The sequence below is a fragment of the Crocodylus porosus genome, unplaced genomic scaffold (assembly GCF_001723895.1).
Source record: "Crocodylus porosus isolate Cpor-Errol unplaced genomic scaffold, CroPor_comp1, whole genome shotgun sequence".
NCBI classification, from domain to species: domain Eukaryota; kingdom Metazoa; phylum Chordata; order Crocodylia; family Crocodylidae; genus Crocodylus; species Crocodylus porosus.
In genome coordinates, this window is record NW_017728928.1 from 10260271 (window position 1) to 10280488 (window position 20218).

Consider the following 20218-nt stretch of genomic DNA (forward strand, 5'->3'; position numbering starts at 1 on the left):
CCTTGAGCAGTGAGTGGGGAAAAGCCTGACATGGTGCAGGCAGAATGGGGGTTTACACCCCTCCCTAATCAGAGGTCCTGCCTACCCTCCCTCATCTCAGCACTATAAAAGGGAAGGGAGGGCTGCTTTAGCACCACCCAGCTTCTAGCCTGAGCCACTGCAGGCATGTACCTGCATTTCTTCAGTCCAGAGGAGTTGTTTGCTGGGTTGCAAACTGGTTCACCCTAGGCAGATTAGACAAGCCTGCAAAGATTGAATCAATTCAGGCTCAGGCTTTTTGAATGTCTGTCCCTAGCCCTGGTGTCTGCATCTTTTCTTGAGCTCTCAACAGGATGTTGGCCCCTGGTAAGCAAGGGTGACAGAGCTGGAACTCGAGCTGTGTATGTTGTTGTCATCAGAGCTGTTTCCTTTAGTAAAGTGCCTCCTGGTTAAGAAAGCACCATGATTCTATACAGAAGTCATCATGCTGAGGCCACATGGTGACTAAAGCTAATGTAAGGAAGGATGCAGCTGCTGACACATTGATCTGCCCACAGATCGCGCAGTAGCCCAGTATTCTGCACATTGAACTTGGCATGCAAATGTACTGCAATGTGTTCACTTTAACAAAGAAATCCTCCAAAATACAGGATCTGGTTATTAAAGAGCTGGTCTGGAGAGGTACAAGAACTGGAACCCTTCAGTTTAACTCGCCACATTGTGCAGATAGGCACCTCCCCAACATCCACACAGATCAGAAGATGTGCTTTGTTCCCATCTCTGCCTTTTTGCCCTTTCATGGATTCACAAAGACTTTATCGGGGTAGCGTATCTGAGCAGCTCCCAACCACCTCTGGGATTCAGGGTAGTGGGGAACTCAGGCATAGAAATGAGGATAAATTTGCCCTAGGTTAAAAAGCGAACCGGAGTCAAAACTGGGAACTGAAGCTAGATTTTCCAAGTCCCAGGCCACTGCTTTGATCACAAGACTATTCTTCCTCTGGGGAGTTTTCAGTTATGGCCATAAAGATACAGAGCTGCATTTCAGTGTTCGTAAGCAATATCCCTAGACTTATTCTATCAAAAAAGGTTTCCAAAACTGGGTGTCTCATCTCTCTTTATCTATTGCATGGCAATCAGTGGATAATAAAAAGCAATCAAAAATGGAAAAGACAAGGGGAAATTATTTAGACAGTGTCATATCTCCAGAAACGTAAAATGAAATTTGCTCCCTGTCCTTGAATGCTTTGTCATGTTCTGCTATCGCTCAGACAATGCATTTTGAGTTTCACAAGTCTTGCTGTGCTCATGGGAGTTATTTAATTTTATATTATATTCATTTTAATCAAGTTAACTGAATAAAAATAATAGCACTGGAGGTGGGAAGATTTCACAACCTTGGCTGCCTTCTGGTACCAAGACATTTAATAGCGGCATGCATCTGAGCTTGGGCAAAGGATGAATATGGGTTTTGATGCAGCAACAACTTAGGCTGAAGCTGAAAAACCAAGAGAAACTGATGGCTTCCTTTTAAAAAAAAAAAGTCCTAAAACTTTTTTTTTTATTATCCTTTTCACAAGCAGGTTTGAATCAGAGCTCAGCTATGAAGGAGCCTGAGAGAGGTTTCTTTTAAACAGCAGGTTTTCTGAGCCTAGGATGAAGTTAGCCCGAGCTGCTCTTATTTCAAAAGCTGCAAGCTGCCAGCGACAAAGCTGACATTGAAACAAAGAGCATGCTGGTTGCAGGTGGTGCCGGAGGCTTCAGTGATCCTGGGATCTCTAGTACTCTTTAAGCCCTGCTACAGGGATTTAATTAAGAGCTAGGCATAAGGTGCAAAGATCAGATTTTGACCCCTCAACAAATTTTCTGGGGTACCAGGTTCAGCTTCATCTCTAAGGACTAGGTTCTGCTATGCTTATGCAGAGTGCCTAGCATCTTGCTCTGCAACTGAGACTGGTAGTTCTCAACCTTTTTAGACTCAAAGCACCCCTCATTAGACTCAAGGCATCCTTCAGAAAATGCCAGCTCTTAAATTTCACTCTTTTTTAAAAGCAGATAAATCAGTAGAGAAATTCTTCTGCTGCAAAGAACTCAGCAAGCCTGCAACAGGCAGAGCATTATTGCTAGAGATTCCTATTTGAAATCTCTGGGTTGATCTTGAGGATCACGTTTGCGCATTAAATGGTGGTAACGCTGTGTGACGCACCACAGCACCCTTGAAAGGATTTCAGGGCACCCCAGGGTGCTGCGGCACCCTGATCAAGAATTACCGCTTTAGAATAACAGGGTTGAGCGGAGGAGCCTTTCATTTCAGGTCCTTGCTTCAAAAACAGCCCAGTTGAGTGGTAGGGTATAGTTCCCACCACAACCACAGAAGGCTGCTAGGAAAGGACAATGCTGGGTTCTGACTACACGTGAACTTGCATCACTGAAGACAGCTCAACATCTCAGCACAATGGTCTAGAGGTGAGCAGGCCACTGAGATGGAGCCTCTCCCTGTTGGATGTGATCCTGTCTGCCCACAGGAAAGATATAGCAATGCTGCTGTCCGGTCCTCTGAATAGACAGAAGACTCGTCTCCAGGACTGCTAATTCAGTGTCTGCCATCAGCATGACATTCGCTTAAAATATTTTTTAAAAACAGAAAACACAGGAGAGGGTAACACCCCAGCCAGTGCCTGGCTGCCTGTGTGCGTGTCACGATGAAAAGCATGAGTCTGCAGTGGCTGGAAGCTCACGACTGCTGCTGAAATCACAAGGATGAGTGTGGATGTGTGTGTGTGTGTGGGGGGGAATTTAACTGTCACCTCCCCCCACCCCTTGAATCTCTCTGTCCCCTGTAATCCAGCTGCTGCACGTCGCAAGTGTATTGCTGATTTTCAGCCTTTGCTGCTACTGGAAGGGGTGAAATTCTACAATGGCAGGTGCCCTCGATACACCAGACATGTGCAACATGCCTGCAATCTCCAAAACTGGACAACTGAGTGTGCAAATGCCCCAACTCAGCTGTTTACCCAGCACATGCCTATCAGGGGTGGAACAGCACAGCTGGTATTCTTAAAAATCACTTCCCTGGGGCTCCAGGTACTCCCAGCTGCAGACAGCCCTGCCCTGAAGAGCTGCAGGCTAAACAGACAAAGCAAGTAAAAGATGGGAAAAAAAAGAAGCTTAATTACCCCCTTTTGCTGAGATGGGAGAACTGAGACCTGAAGGGGTTAAGTGATTTGCCCAAGGTCACACTAGCTATCTCTAGCAGAGGAAATGAACCAAAGATCTGAGTCTTTCTTCTAGTATCTTAATCAGGAAGTAATTTATAATCGTGCTAGCAGCTTTTGAAGTGAGCTAGTGGAACAGGAGCAGAAGCATGCAGTAGACTTCACTACACCTGTCCGGTGGGGATATGGTTTTGGGCACTGAATCAATCCAATTATGACACGGACAAGCTGACTGATGTAGCGGCAATGGTAGGCACCACGGGGATGTCTGGGAGAGGGCTTCGACCGACGTGATCCTGCATTTCTAAATTTGTGACAAAACTCCCATTTCAAGGACTTCTTGAGGGCACTGGGACACCGCCCAGAAACATGAGACTGTCCTGAAAAGTTCAAAGCCTTGTTTTAGAAAGAGTGAAAAAACAGCAGGGACCTTCTCCGTGTGCAACTCACTCCAGACAGGAGTAAAATCGGAGTCACTAGGAACAATGGCCACAAGCTGCCGGGGAGCAGACTGAGGTGAGACATCAGGAAGAACTTCTTCATGGTAAGGGTTGCCAAAATCTGGAATGAGCTTCCAAGGGAGGTGGTGCTCTCCCCTACCCTGGGGGGGGGTGGTCTTTAAGAAGAGGCTGGACACGCACCTGGCTGGAGGCGTCTGACCCCAGCGCTCTTTCCTGCCCAGGGCAGGGGGTCGGACTCGATGATCTGCTGAGGTCCCTTCCGACCCTAACATCTATGAATCTATGAAACTGTCCTACTTCATTTAACTCCCTGATGAACACTAACCAAGGATTTGGCCAATGTTTTTCGAGACTAACCTAGTTTTAGACTTAATTCAATTTACAGGGAAAAGAATCTGACCGAAGCCAATTAGGCCAAATTGCTCATGTGTTCAGTGGACTGGCAGGTGCTAATGGCCAACCCTATAGCTGGTGACAAATCAGTTGGGTTCCAGCAGAGCTACAGTAACTATCCAGGCAACTGGCCCTAGGACTTGCGCCGGTAGTTATTTTGCAAGTGCTTCACTCTGAATTGCTAAGGAGTCGGCAGAGCAGTGACATCTCCTCTGCCGCGCTTACTTCTCCGAGGAACGGCAGGTTGAGGTCTGCGGAGGTCTGTACTCGGCAGCCCAGGGAAGTGGTGCGGAAGGGGGAAAGCTGCTGCTGCTGCTTCAAAACCACCATGCCAGCCAGAGTTTCCAAAGAGACAGCGAGTCAGAAAGCATCTTCACCCCCCAGCTGTGATTCACCAACTCAAGCCTCACTAAACTGCAAACAGCTCTGCAGATGTCTGGGTGGAAATACATTTTCAATCCCAACACTTCACAGTTTTATGCTCTGTGAGGTGGGAATCGCATCCAATCTTCTGTAGACAACAAGGTCTGTCTTGCAGTTCCCGTTAACCTTCAAGTGCTCTTTTAAAAGCTAGTCTCCCATAATCCTTCCCTTTAAAATAATGGAACATAATTATGTGATTCGTCAACATTTCTTCCCCCCACCCCACCTAACTCTGTACCCTACAGCCCAAGTCCTGTTTCAAAAGACCGGGATCTGATAATATAGTACCACTCTCATCGCTAGTGAGCTTTACTGTAATTACAGAGACGTGTTGCAGGCATTATGCTCTCTACAATTAGTGCTAATTGCATTACATTGTCACAAAGAAATCATTTTTTCTCCATGAGCTGGTGAAATTGGGTTGGACAGTTTAATAAGGCTGGAAAGTACTTAATGGCATGTCACAGAAGTGGCCAGTGTTACAGAACTGTGTGACAATGGTTGTGAATCTAAAAGGCAGCGCTGAGACCAGCCAGACTGGGATGTTCAGAGATAACCACTAGCCAACACCTTGGTACTATATCATAATATGCAAAGTGCCTAATGAAGGGTGTTTCAACCTCAAAACCTGCAAAGAAAGAATTTTTTTTGCTCCTATGTAGTTGGTCTAATAAAACGTATCACCTCTAAACCAAGAGCTTTGCCTGCCTAAAAAATGACAACACATTCACGAGTAAAACAAATGTAAGAAAGATTTTCTTGGCAACACCACCTGTAAGATGAAGCAATTTTTTCTGCATGTTTCTTGGGCTTCTCCTGATTATTCAGTTTGATTTGTCTTCAAAGAGAGCTCTGGCCCCTCAGCAAACACACAGATCCCAATTCTAAGTTGGAAATAAAGCCCGATCTACCTGGTGCCCTGTCCCACCGCTGAAGCAAGGTTTTCCCAGCCACAGATGCCGACAAACAAATGCAGCACATCGCCAAAAATGCGTTGCTTTTCCCATGGCCAAAACCCGGCCTCAATATTATTAATCTCCATCATGCAAATGCACAGCTGGTGGGATAACAGCTAAAAACTAGCACTGCAGCTCTGTCTGCCTGGCTGGACACACTGGCCCCAGAACCAATCGCACTTCATCAGTGCAAATACATGTAACCATCCTTCAATGGGTTAGTCCTTATGTCACTGGTCGCAGAACTGGTGCACTTGCTATATGTGCCTGGTCTTCTAGCATCTTTGTCTCAAAACATAGACTGGCCTCTTTGGTTACAGTTGTTCCCTTGAGCGGTATTAGCTGTAAATTTTTGCATGTGAGGGAATAATAGAAAATGAGGGTTGAAAGGGACCTCAGGAGGTCACATCTAATCCAACCCCCTGCTCCAAGCAAGACCACCCCCAACTAGATCATCCCAGCCAAGGCTTCGTCAAGATAGGGCTTAAAAAGCTCCAAGGATGGACCGCTCTGGGTCACCTGTCCCAGTGTTTTACCACCCACCGAGTGAGAAAAATTTCCCTAATAGCCAACCTAAACTTCCCTTGCTGCAACTTGAGCCCATTGCTCCTTGTTCTGTCCTCTCTCACCACCGAGATCAGTCCAGCTCTATCCTCTTTCCACTCCCCCTTCAAACGGTTAAAGGCTGCTATCAAATCCCTCCTCAGTCTTCTCATCTCCAAACTAAATAAGCCTAGCTCCCTCCGCCTCTTCTCATAAGTTATGTGCTCCAACCCTCTCACCATTTTCGCTGGACCCTCTCCAATTTGTCCACATCCTTTCTGTAGTGGGGGGCCCAAAACTGAACACAGGACTCCAGATGTGGCCTCACCAGTGCAGAATAGAGGGGAATAATCACTTCCCTTGATCTGCTGGCAACACTCTTACTAATACAGCCCAGGATACTGTTAGCCTTCTTGGCAACAAGGGCACACTGCTGGCTCATATTCATCTTATTGCCCACTGTAACCCCCAGGTCCTTTTCTGCACAATCTGGAAGCAGGAAAAATAAGTACATAACACCAGGCATATGATTATATGGCCTGCTTAATATGGGAGAGTATTGTTAGGTCAGAGATATCTAGGAGAGAACAGTAAACACGGTGGAAGCAAACAGCACTGTCGTGAACACACGGCGCTCTACTGTAATTTATGAGGTTGGACAGAATTTGATCCACATTTAACTGCAACCCCACTGAAGTCAATGCAACTATAATGGACTGGTTTGCGGCCAGGTATAAGTGCGTCACTGAGCTGGCACTAAATAGAGCAGGATGAAATTTGGCCCTCGAAACTTTTATCCAACAGAAAATGAGAAGGGAAAACCAAAAAAAAAAAAAAAAAAATATTACCGCTCCTGGACTGTTCCATTTCCCCTTAGATGTGGCAAATCTCAGCAGAATGGCAGACCCTGGGAAGTGAAAAAGCCTTCTCCCCATTCAAACAGCTTTCTCCAGGCCAGGGATGAGTCTCAATAGACGGCAGTAACGAGGAAACTTGCCTTGCTGCTACCTGCCCTGTAATTAAGCTTCCAAAGCTATCAACGGAGTCCCATCAAGCTACAGTAAATTAACTTTCTATGGGTCTTTCAGGAAATGGTGGGAGGACGGTTTTGATTGAAAGGAAAAGGGGAGATACTATGCTGGCACATGGCTACGTTTGAGAACGAATGCTGATTACTTGTCAGGAGCAGGGCCTGTTAGGTCTCTTCAGGGTGTTAATTCCTGTTTTCCTTTCAGATCATGAAGCCTGAAGATTAAGCTAGATTTGGAGCATTCACAGGAGACTGAGAGAAGAGTGGGCTTCGGGGAGAAGGATTATTGCTAAGGCTGAGAATTTCTTGTTACACTGGGCTGCAACAAAGGCTCTGATTTGAGGGGAGAGAGATGCCTGCAGTCTGGAAATTGAAAAAGCCCCTGCACTGGGATAGTCAGAAAGGGTTTGCATGGGGAGGATGGGGTGGCAGTAAAAAGTGGCTGACACAGATCAGCTAAATTCCTGGTAGCTCGCTCAATCCTGGGTCCTGAGGCAGACACTATTTCTGCAACGAGGATTCGGAGCGCCTGCTCTTCCATCAGCAAACAAGTCGGTTGGGAGATCTGGTCAGCTCTCTCTCCATCCCACTTCAGACCGAGTCAAATCCTTTGGTTTATCACATGATTAGCAAACCGGATTTGGTTATGATCATCACAGCAGCATGGCACGTACCACTTACCCCCTGTCGGGACACCACTTCAGCTCAGTTCAGTCTCCGATTATAGCGTTATTAGCAGTGTCCCTCGCCGTATGCACTTTCTATGGGAAAATGCCACGTTCGATCATTTCAGCCAGCTTCTTTGCCTTTTACGAGCCATTCTTCACCTCCCGAAGAGAGACCCACAAACTAACCAAGAGCCTTACTAATAATCAGGGAATTTGTATGAGAAACTCCAGGGGTCACCTGGCCACTTGCTAACCTCACTCGTGGAGGAAGCAAAGTTTCAGCTCCTCACATAATCTACGCTCAGACATTGTAGGCCATTATTCCCTCCTGGTAAATGATGCCCATAAAAGGTTGTTGATTTGGTTGCCGGCATTCATTTGACTGGTGCTCATGCCGTAACGGCTGCGAGTGTGACGGTCCAGCTGCGTGGCAAGCGTGTGGGATGCCAGCTTACCAAAGAAGGTTGTCTAGGGCCAGCTGGCCTCTGGCAAGCTTAGGCCATAAGTGTACGATTCAAAGCGTGCAATATTAACTCCCGTAACTGGGACAGGACGACAGAGCGCTTCTTGACCTGTATGGGCACAGCCCCTTCTGAGCACTAGTGCCTTTCAGATGTTGGGTAAATGTGCCAGAGGAAAATGGTTCATTCACACAGCAGGTGCTCACTGATGGCATGAAGCACCGTCCTCTTCAGGGATGGAGACTGGACAAGAACAGCCACCTGCTACCAAGTCCACCTATTGGGAACTATGGTGGAGATTTTCAAAGCAGCATAATGGACTTAAAACATCCAACTTGCGCCAAGGGGCAGCAAGGTTTCAGGATGGGCTGCAGTTGTTCAGCGCAAGCCTGTCCCCCGCTTTTGTAAGTGCCTTTTGCGGTAGGCATGGCCTGACATATTTTTAAGGGCTTTGTTCTCCTGAAATCTTCCACGTAACATCTTCAGTAGCACTTGGCGGCATTTCAGATCCGGAGTTCCTCAAAAGCAGCTGCTCTGTTTGCAGATGGAAAGGAAGCCAAGGCAGCAAGATGTCTTAACTTCAAGCGTCGTTCTTTCATGACTTCCGTATTCTGCAGTTAGTGCCGCAGCCTGAATATTCATCTAAATAATTTGTCCCATGTGGGGAAGGCAAAAGTCCCTGGCTATATTCAGAAAGGACTGAAGGAATCTGATTCTGTCTAGCTGGAAGTTTGACCCCACAGCGTTGCTGAACATAGGGGTTTTATTTACTCTTCTAAATGGCATATTTTTCACCTGCTTTTTGCCCCAATTACATACACCAGACATTTTGTACTAATCCCTTCCTTTTCATTTACCAGGTGCTAATCGCAGAGTCATCCAGTGCTTTCAATTTTCAAGACCACAAGGTGGGATACATAGGTGAACAAAAGGTACAAAGAGACAAGGAAGCTACCTTTAGGAATAATGAAAAGGCAGGATGTAGAGGAGTGTGTGTCCCAGAAGTGGAAGGGAGTAATCATAAAGAGAGGTGAAGTCCAGCTGCTAGGGAAAGAGATATCCTGCTTTGTATTTAAAGTTAGTTCGATCCTTTGTCAGCTGAATTGGTTTTGACAGAGCCCAGATGGGAACAGTTCATGTACATAAAGAAAAGAGCAATCATTTAGCAAGAGGCAAAGCTGACCTGGCAGGAGTCATGAAGCTGGTCAAACTGCAAGGCTGCAAAACCTCCGCAGCAGATGCCCCATGTGTGCTAACAAAGCCTGGGAATTGGGGGAATCAAAGGCGGGCGTTCCGCACCAGTATCTATGCTGCCATGTGTGCGTCTTGAAGAAGGAAATACTCCTTTTGTCTTCTTTTTTTATGGTGGCCACAGGGAGAAAGGGGTACTTGGGTAACTAAATGCAAACCGGAGTGCCCAAACCATGACCTTGGCCGATGATTTTCCTCTTCAGTTTGAGACCCACTGTTTTATGACGCTGTTTATATTGCCAGGGCACCTGCAGGTCCCAGCAGAGACTAAAGCCCTTGCATGCCGAGCTCTGGAAAAAACACATATGAGATGGCCCCAGCGCTAACGATCTTGCAACATCAATACACCAGACAAACAACAGGTGAGAGGAGAGAGGCACAGGGAGCGTTAGCGATTTGCCCCTGATGCCACAGAGAGCTGGTGGCCCAGCTAGGAGAAGCACCCAGTGCTCAAACCACTGATCTACACTACCTCCAAACTATGTTTATTAAGTAAATGACCTAGAACCTGCATGGTCCCATCCCCGTTCAACTGGTAGGCTTGCTCGCACCTAATTTCCCTTCTGATGTCTCCTCCTAGCATTAAAATTAAGAAAAAAGGTTGAACAAAAATCTCCCTGACAGGCCCCACCCTTAAAAGCCCAAACACCAGGAAAATCACCAAGCTAGCTTGATTTGAAGACTGTGGAAAGACTCTCAATGACTCCACAGCGGGCTTTAGATGAAGCCCTGATCTTCAAGGACTAATACTTAAGCTGGCAAGAATAGTGTAAGTGCTTTGGCCAAGACGTGTGTGCAAATGGTCTCTTCAATTTTCTCCCTTCGCTGTCCTAGGTAATGGGAACTTACAGGAAAAGAAGGTAGGCAGCCGGGGGGGTTTTATAAGAGGCCAGATTGTATCTTCAGCTACACTTGGTAGGATCCTTCTGGGGGGCTTATTCATGTAAATTAAGGCAGAATGGGGCTCAGACAAAATTATGCTTTTACCTCCAGAAGTTTAGAAAGAAACACAAGTGTAAAACAAGCCCCAGGCAAGCTGCACTCCCCCCCACCTTCGTTTTTTTCCAGGGTCCCAGTGACCTCCTAAAACTCTCAGGTTTTGATCTTGTGGTTACTTCAACACCGTGAGTCTCTCGAGGCGAACGTGTAGGACCTCTTTTTGTGACAGACGAACATCCAGGAAGCCACCTCATCGACTATGTAGTACCTAATTATTCAGCTCTGACCTACAGGAACCAAAGCTCTGTCCACCGGACAGACGGCAGAGAACAAATGAACACAGAAGTCACGGAGTACATCGCTACCGGAGGCAGAGGCCCTTCTTCCCAGCCTGGCATGCACACATGAGCACTTGAAGCTCCTTCCATACAGTCCCACCAGGCAGATGCAACCCCCAGCTGCCTCCACCCTCTGCAGTGGCTGTTCAGACACGTGGGCTGTAAGCCTGCGTGGTCCAGTGACATCGTGATACCGGGTGGATGCAACTATGAGACTGGTCCAAAGGAAAGGGTTCCTGATCTACCATGTTCTGCTAGCAGGCTTTTTTGGAGGATATCCAACACAAGCACCTGTCCTGGCGGCCAACACGAAAGTATTTTCCTATGGCAGCCTTACACTAAGAATTCACACTCATAAGGGCACATCCAGATGACAAGAACAACTGTGCTGGAGGACTTTGTTACAATCCAGTGTTTTTTTGTATTGCACATGGGATCTGACCCAGGCTCCATGTCTCCAGTAGCTGCCTCTGGGGCCAGTGACAGTGCCCAGGAAAAGATACTCCAGAAGAAAGTGCAAGAAAACCCCTACCTCTGGCAGCTGGAGCTGGCTTAAACCCTGAAGCACAACATTTAACATCTCTTGCCAGATGTTTTTTCTCCATTTGCTAATATCTGAATAGTTGTGTTCTCCATACTGGAGTCCAATCCCTTTTTGTTTTTGGATCTCAGAAACTTACTGGCTTCAATGACATCCTGTGGCAGGGAGTTCCAGGGTCTAATTGCATGTGGCGCAAGATCGGTTGACTTTCAAATTCATCCCCTTTCGTCTCACTGCGTTCCCCTAGCCCCTACCAACAGCCCGCGCTCACCTGCAAGGACTTGTGCTATCAACTCGGGCCGGGCAAGGAGACGCAGTGATGGATCATGCACCAAGAGCAAACACACAGCTCTCTCCTAGTAGCCAGCGAGCTCGCTGCCAACTGCCCAACCTGGGAAATGACGCAGTTGTGGTTTATTTCTAGGATCCTCCAATCCATTCCAGGAAATTCCGGTTAATTATACACATAATGGAAGGGGGAAAAAATTGCCAGATTCCCAAAGGTCTTTGGGCTCTCCGAGTGAGCAGGGAGGTGAGGCAAGGGCCTCTGAGCATTGAATGTGTCAAGGAAACTCAACTCTTTGGCTGTGGTCCAGGAACTTTTCATGTGGATTTCCAGCCACAGCCAGGGGATTCTCGGGTGCTAGAGGAGCCTTTAATTTAAACCAGGTGCCTCTGAAAGGAAAACACTCATGAAAGGCAAACTTGGTCGCTTTCCCCCAACAATAAAAAAGGGCAATCACGCACATTTCACTGAAATATTCTTCTTGGAAGCCAGGCCCTTGCTTTAAACGAGCTGCTGAAACCTCATCCATTTGGGCAATCTGCATGAAACTGAAACTACCAATATTTCTGGAGCCAGAAAAATAATTTAGCCGAGTGCCAGCTGAGTCCGCCCAGAGCTGCTGAGCGAGAGATCTTACAGTATGGAAAGCGCGCAGGCTGGCGGAGAACAAAGGCAACCGTCTTTGTAACATTCCTCCACTCTCTCTTTTGTTGCTGCTGTCTGTAAACTTAACGCTAGCACTGCCACAGCTGGTTGCAATTGTCCCAGTTACCAGGCAGATGCGGAGTAAGGAGGTAGCAGGAGCTTCACAATTCAGGGGAAAAGACGAGGTCTTATATGATGCACCGCAGGAGAGAAGCTGCCGCTGGCCTCTTGTTCTAGCTACAGTCCAGGACGCTGTCCCCGCTGGGAAAAGAAAAATCAATAACCACAACCATCCCAGCACATGTTAGAAACAGTTGGGCCTTGGCGTTAACCAACACGGGCTTTCTTTGTCCTCCGAGACAAAGCTAGCCGAACGGTGCAGCAGATCGTCACTGAGGGCTGCAAACAGAAGCACCAACTTCCAGCCTCCCGTGGCCTTCCTGACTTACCCGGCTATGACAATGAAAAAATCCAGGCGGTTCCACGTGTCTCCCAAGTAGCACTTCTTCCCAAAGATCCCGAGCGCAATCATCTTGACTATCATTTCCACAGCAAAGAAGGCAAAGATGAAATCATCGAAGCTCTAGAAAACAAAGCAGCAGAATCAGTTCAGAAGAAGAACAGCCGTGCCCGCCCCCTGAACTACAGAGCGGCAAAAAATAAAAATAAAAACAGAAGTCTGCCCCACTGTGATAAAGAGAAAAACACACTACATGGGTACAAGCATGCATCTCCTGATCCATGATGGCCCAAACGGAGCAATATAGACCGAGAGAAGAGAGACTTTGGGAGGAGATGACTTTATATTGTATACTGAGCTCAAGGAAGGTTCCCCAGCAACTTCCCTCAGCTGCTGTTTTTTAAATCAATAGGGCTGATGAAAGGTACTGAGGACCTAATCCAAAGCCCACTAAAGTCAACGAGTCTTTCAGGTGACTGTAGTGGGCTTCTTATGAAGCTCTGATTAATGATGCTGAGGTCTAAGTTCTGCAAATGGGTACAGCTCAGATAGCAACGGTGCACCTCCCTGCACACAGTTCAATCAATGGGCCTCCAATCCTAAAGAGACGGAACCAACACTTTTGGGGGGAGGGAGTATTTTAAATTATGCCTGCACTATAACCCAGCTCTTTTCAAAAGCCCTACTGTCCTCCAGAAGGTTTAAGCTGCATTAGGGCCAAAAGGCAGATGACAGTGGCCTTGCCTGACATCAAGAGCTTGCACCAGTGCGCACACACTGGCATGACAGCCCTCTGACAGCTGAAATCCTCACTGTAGGCAACAGCCCAGGCTCGTAAAGGGTCTCGGGGCATTTTTACATGTGCGCAGAAGCGAATTTTAGCATCGTGTGGATCACGCTCATTTTCTCTCTCTGCATCTGTGAACAGAAATGGGGCTTTTCCTTTTGCAAACCTAACAGTGCTTCTGGACACTGACAAATGGGAAACCTTCCAAGGCCTCCATTCAATTAGAAACAGTCAGTGAGGAAAGGTCCATACCTGGAGAATCCTGCAGCGCGGGGAGCCGCAGGCGGTATCTTCACAGGGGTGGAACATGCCCAGCGTCACACAGTTCAGGAGAATCACCAGCATGCTGACCCTTTCGAACCAGGTACATAGGCGCTCAGTCAAGGAAACCAACAGCCCTTTCCAAGCAGAAGCTGGGAAGGACCTAGGAGGACTCAACCCATCCTTCTCACCCGCTGGGATTAAGGAAGCCAAGGCACAAACAGGAAATAATAATGAAATCCAGCTCTTCTCTGAGATTTGCCACCTGTGTACCCCAATGAGCTTTATAAAGAAGGTCACCATCTTAACCCCGATTTTATGGAAGAAAATGATAACGAAGGGAGTAATGCTAGCCTGGCCAGAGACGCAAACCCTTTTTCAATCCAGGGGTTCCCAAGGTTGCTCTTTTTCAAGACAGCCACTCTCATCCTTACTAAAATTCTCCCCTTGATCCAAGAGCCTGGTACCAATACTTCTCTGTTGCCAGCAGACTTATCTGATTGACTCAGATGCTGCTTCTGGGAAAAGGGGATTTGTATGAGACAGGAATCCTTGTGGGAGTGTCACCATCAAGGAAAAGCCTTACTGAACACACAAGCACCGGAGGGGAATTATACATCGCTCCCTAATACTCTCAAGGTCCCTTCCTAACCTGCTTTGAGTCTCATGTAAAACCTGGGAAAGAGTCTAGGGGGCTGATTCTTTAGGGTTTTTTAGGTCTCAGCTGGCAATTGGAACAGCATTTTTTCCAGGACGTTAGACCTCTGGAGGGGTGCAAACCCATCTTCTGAATATGCCTTCCTTAAAGGCTTCTTCTCAAGGCAACAAAGCACTTAAGCAAGTGCTCAAGTAAAAAGCACATGCTTAAGGTTTGAGCAATCACTGAATTCTGCCTTCAAAATGGTCTGTAGCTGGTTTCTTACAGGAATCCTGCACTCTGTGAACCATTATCTTTTTATTTTGGTACCTGCATGACAAAATGATAGCATGTTTTCCCCATGGTGTCTTGACTGGAGTATGACTAATGTTTAAGAAGCTGCTGAATAAAGCAGCTACGGTGTTATTTCAGTGTGCTGGCACCACACATTACAAAACCAAATCAACAGAACAATGTAAAACTTTTTTGGGGGCTGGGGGGACAGGGGAACACCAGAAAAAATGTCACTTCTTAGCACTTTACAGAATGACGCATTGATTTTCTATTAACTGTGTTGTGACCCATCATAGGGGCATTTTCCCTGAACAAATGATGATGCTCTTCATTCCCAATCCAAATCAGCATGGGTTGAAACATTAACCCACTGTAAGGCTAAGTAGACTCCATGGGACACAAGCCCCCCCCGACTGCCATAGAATAGAAGAATTATTAAATATCTGAGCTGTAGTGGGATAGATTGACACAAAAGCCATTACTTTTGCAGGCAGGAGAATCTGAGCTGCAGCAACAAATCCACATAAAGAAGTTTGATACCTGGAACTGAACAAAAGGAATTTCTCTGTGTCCCTCTAGTGGGCATTCCCAATGTTTTCAAGCCTAGGCGGACACAAAAGGCATGCAACAAAAAAAGAGAGAAAGGAATCAGTTAGACGCAACTCTAGCATTCCCTTTTCACATTAGCACCAGGTTCTCCTCCCCTTTGAAGGGAGATGCCTTAGGGCTGGCCTCCTTTCCAGGATGTTTCTCAGATTCAATCTGTAGACACAAGGAAAATGGCAAACTGCCACAGCCAGACTGTTACACTCGCACTCACAATGTTTTGAGATCTCACTTATTGCTCTAGTCGCAACATGGTGGCCACAAGGAGTCTTGGTCGACTCCAGCACATTCTTGAGGTGTCTGACCATAACCGTTCCTTCGTACGGTGCTGAAGTGCCGCGCAAGAAAAACATACCTCTCCGGCTGTGTTTATAATACATCTGCACTGCAGGATCTTTTCAGCATTTAATGCCGGTGTCCCAGCACTTCTCTGAAGTGAGTAAATAGCTTTGGGACAGGCGGAGCGGGTGGTGCAGTTACAGAACGCAGACTTGGCCATATAGCATTTTCCCATTAGCAGAAGCAGCTATAAGCCAAACCCCAGTTAACTGAATGGCCGACCAGGGGAAGCGATGCCCCAAAGGCTGCATGCGAGAGGCTGAAGAAGCAGAGAAAAGAAACGACTAAGCAGCCTGGCTTCCCAAAAGCGGGCCAGCCAAACAGGGCAAGAGAAAGGGGAGGAGGAGAGAGAAACTGTGACATTCATAAAGATCTGGACAAAAGTCCTTGTTTGACTGAGTGGTCGGCCCCAAAGAGAGAGCCTCCCGTTTGTGGAGAGCAAAACTAGGGGCTTCTTTACCGAAGCAGAAGAAAGTTGGGCTTTTGGTGCTGGGGACCCTAGGTTCAATTCCCACCGACGAAGGCCGAGACTGTACCTGCTTTGCACCAAGTAGCTCTTCTCTTGTCTTCAGGCACTGAGCTTTCGGGAAGCCCTCTAGTTAGGTGGCTCCTCCCTGCAACTACAGCTGGGTTGTCTCTTGATTACCTGAGCTCCTAATCACCTGAAGGCTCCCCAAATCCCTGAAAGCAGAATCATCTGGAACCTGCTGGACAGGACAGCCGTGCAGGTGTCCGCAGTGCCGGGGCTGGAGCCGCTCATGGCCCCCCTAGACTTTGATGCAGATGCCTGTGACCTGCAGACTACAGGTCCCCATGTGGAAAGCACCACCTTGCTCATGTCCATGTCCCGCTCCTCTATTCTGCATCAAGTCAGTGTAGCCCTTGTGAACATCACAAATCTCCATGGCAGCCAATGAGCCGGGCAAAGTTTTGGAGTCCCTGCATTATACTTAAATACCTTAAACAGGTTAAAACATTACAGAAAACCAGCAGCCTCATGAATGGGACAAAGGCCCTCGGATGTTCATAGGTGGAGGGCATTCGGACATGGATTCCTGTTTAATCACACCGGGTCGAGTCAACGTTTGCAAGCTGGGAATCTGGATCTTTTATTTTGAGGGAGTGTTTACATGGTATCGGAAAAGAAATTCCAACCTTCAGGTTGCGGCGATGGGGTCAACGCTCTCAGAGGCAATGGCCTTCGGTCTGCGGGTGTTCCCTGAACTCAACTGGGCTGGACGGCATCCATTTGTGGAGCCAGCAACTTCCCTGGCTCAGCCAGTGATGAACTGCAAAGCCTTTAAGAAAATAAAGAATAAAAAAAAATTGAAGCGTTTAAGTTCCCAAACTGGCAACAGAATGTGCGTTTCAGACGAGCTGTGCAAAATGCTCAACACGGCATCAGGAGCACTCAAAAGTCGTATCCTTCGCGGTATAAGGACTTGGAAAGCCAGACAGACGGACAGGCAGAAGCTTCTGCAAACAAGCAGTGCCTGCTCTAGAGCCTTTCCTGGCAGTGGAAAGCGCTATCAGAGATAGGTGCAGGTCTTGCGCTGGTGAAATGTCAATCGGGAGGCAGGATTCAGTGGTGCTGCCGATCCTGCTGGCAGTTATTTGGTGCATAGATGGGATCTTTGGCTTCCGTGACTGGTTGAGGATCAGCAGACACCACACTAGCTCCTTTTCGCAGAGGGAGGGTAGCTACATTTGGCGTCATCTCCAGTTGCTGCTTTTCCCCACTGTGGTGAACTTCACCACCCTCCCCTGCTTCCCTTCTGCCCACTTGCAAGGTCCAAAAGGGCATCTCTTTGCTGTAGCCCCCTCGGCAAGAGCAGCAGCTGTAAGCAAGGGCTCATCTGTACAGCTCCCTGTTGTAGTACAGAGGAGAAAGGACTCCTGTGGTCCTCAGTAAACCACCCTGATCGGGGGAGGAGGGGACAGTGGCCTCATTGGAGGACCTACCTTAAAAGAAAGGCAGCTAACAGTTGGGGCTCGGAAGATCTGCAGCCAATTCTGGTCTCTGCCACCGGCACTTGGTGTGACCTTGAAAAAGTCATTTGACCTATCTGTGCCTCACTCACCTCACCTCACCAGCTGTAAAATGGGATGACAGCAGTTCCTTCACCTATTTCCATTGTTCATCCTTTGCCTGTACAGGGCCTGGCAGAGTGGGGCATCGGAGCCTCTCAGCATCACCATATTTCACTATGGATGCTTTCTATTTCTCAGCCAGCCTGAATTTATCATGGGTTTCTCTCCACCTCCCTCTGACTGATAAATGATAGGAAGCAAGAAACAGTGATGGCTTAAAACTGGATCAAAAGAGAGAAAAAAGCCTCGGGGTACGATGGCAGCAGATACACAAGATCAAGCAATATTTAAAAAATCTTGTCGGGGCTGCAGTGCAGATGGAATCTGGCCAGCACGGGCACCGTGCGCCTATGGAGAGGCTTCAGCTCCTCTAATTAATGCAGGAAGGTATTATAGGTACCCACAGACGGAAGCTGCCTGCACAGTCCACAGCGAAGAGCGCAGAGCAGCAACTAGCTTTATTAGGTCTGCTACTTAAATCTTGCACAACTTCTTATACTGCAAACAAATGGCAGGTATTCAGGTGACCGCTCCATGACTGATTCAGCTAAGTCCCTGGAGCTACTCTGGAGCAAAGAAATTACTCGCTGTGCACGCGTGGCTCAGAATCTATCCCTCATTTCATACTTTATACTACACTGGGAGGACTAGGTGTCTGCTCAGCAATGGCATCTCTCTGCCTGAAATTCCCTGCATCGCAGAGAGTTAGACAATCGATTGACAGGCCTATTCAGGCAATTCTTGGATGTGCGGCACATCTGTATATTGACTAAGCGCTCCCTAGAAAGCTGCTGGTATCATCTCTCCGAGCCTGTGATGGCAGGACTGTGACAGCAGGACCACAGCTTTAGTGAACATGTTGGCTACAGCTACGTACGGCTTGCTGCGAATTCCTATTCAGCAGATGGTGTTTTGGATCCAAATCAATGTTTGGTCTTTTTAGTGCCACCCAGAGGGGTTTGCTAGGGGGTTACAGGGGAACCCTACAGAGCAGTTCAATTGGGAACTCATGTGTAGCCGGCCGCGGAGAGCTGGGCGCCTCCTATCTCGGACCACAGCAAAGCCACTTAAGAGCTGCCAGGCTTTCACCATCCACAGCTGCTTCCCTTGCTGAATCACTTCAAAGCACCCTCTCCTTGACAGCATTATGCACAAGGGTCTGATTCATGAGCGCGGCGTGTTAGGAGGGAACACGTGAGGCTTTCACATGCAAATCTGATTAAAAAGTAAAATCAGAGGTAGTCAAAAAAAACCCTGCATTAAAGAAATTGTACTGAAGTAACCAAAGGGATGGCAGAGTGGGGAGGGTACGTGCAGAAAAAGCCTTCTGCAGTCCATGGAGGCCACAGCTCCAAGCAGTATATCAGCATTTAGCCTAAGGTATCACCCGCTAAAGTTTACTCAGGTTTACTTAAGTAAGATGACCCCTGGTCTGAACACCCCTGCGTGGGTAGGTGATGCTGACTCCTCAAAGGCAAGTCTAGGCAAACTACATTCTCTTATAATTAAGCATGTCCTAGCTAATTACCCACTGAGCCTTCAGTGCAACAGGCCAAGTGGCTGCTGACTGCAGGAAGCCAGAAGTAATGACACTAGATGGCACAAAGCACTGCTTTACCTTCCTTTCCCGGCAAACAAACTGCTCAAGGGCCAAGAGCTCCTGCGCAGGCATGGAGAACCTACATCAGGTGGCAGTACACACGTCCCTTTAATGCCAGCCTAAGGCCCCAGAAAAAGAGGGGGAAGCAATGAAGTTTGAGCCAAGAAAAGATAAGCCCCAACACTGAGCCTTCAATGCAGGAGTGCAACTACACATGCAAGGTCAATTCTTACCTCTTCTTCCCTGCAGCTCACCCTGCGCACAGCTGTCCATGGCTTGGCTTTGGCTACAGGGCCATCTGGGAAGGACAATTCCCCCTAACTGGCTCAAAGGGTCGTGGCGGGCTTACAAGACATAATTATATATAGCAGAAGAGGTAGTAGAGGAGTTGGTGGGCAGGAGAGAACAGAAGTGCACTGCATGTTGTCCTTTAGCACACCTCCGCCAAACTGAACCAAACCCACAGGCTTGGTAGATATTTTTGGAATAATGTTCCCTTGGAAAAAGAAAGAAAACGGGGGAGCTTCCTGCTCTCTAGTCCAGTTTCCCCAGACTCGGTTTGCTCTGCAGGGCGGAGCAGTACTGAAGGCTGCCTTTCGGCGTTGACAGGCATCGAGAGAACGGAGGGAAGGGACTCTTTCTCCGGGCTTGGGAGGAGAGCGGGGAATATTCTTGGCATTCGTTTTCTCCCAGCAAATTTTCTTTTCACCATTTGACACAAGGGAGGAGAAAAGGGGAGGGAAAGACAGACACCGATTCCTTTTTAAACCACTCCACTGTGGATTTGTGCGGGCTCCTCTCTAGCAGTGGCTCATCCTTGCATGAAGGAATAAAGGCAGCCTTTTACCAGGGTCGCCGACTCGCTTATTTTGTGTTTTCTCGACAAATGCGTGCCGAATCCCTGTCGGAGAGCTTGGCAGAGCTGAGCCCATTGTCAGGTTGCTAAGCAGGTCCTGAAGGATTAGATAAACTACGCAAAGCACTGTACAAAAGGTAGGGGGGACAGACATCATA

At 47.7% G+C, this 20218-nt stretch overlaps 1 protein-coding gene across 1 annotated transcript in view; it reads right to left on the minus strand.

Annotated features, from left to right (window-relative positions):
- Positions 1 to 13955, minus strand: part of CACNA1G (calcium voltage-gated channel subunit alpha1 G) — a 230784-nt gene extending 216829 nt beyond the window's left edge. Inside the window, exons 1-2 of the mRNA XM_019542480.1 lie at positions 13629 to 13955; positions 12579 to 12712 (exon numbers count right to left, since the gene is read on the minus strand). Coding sequence (XP_019398025.1) covers positions 12579 to 12712; positions 13629 to 13940 — 446 coding nt within the window. The 5' untranslated portion in view covers positions 13941 to 13955. The remainder of the gene's footprint in view (positions 1 to 12578; positions 12713 to 13628) is intronic.
- Between the last annotated feature and the right edge of the window lie 6263 nt (positions 13956 to 20218).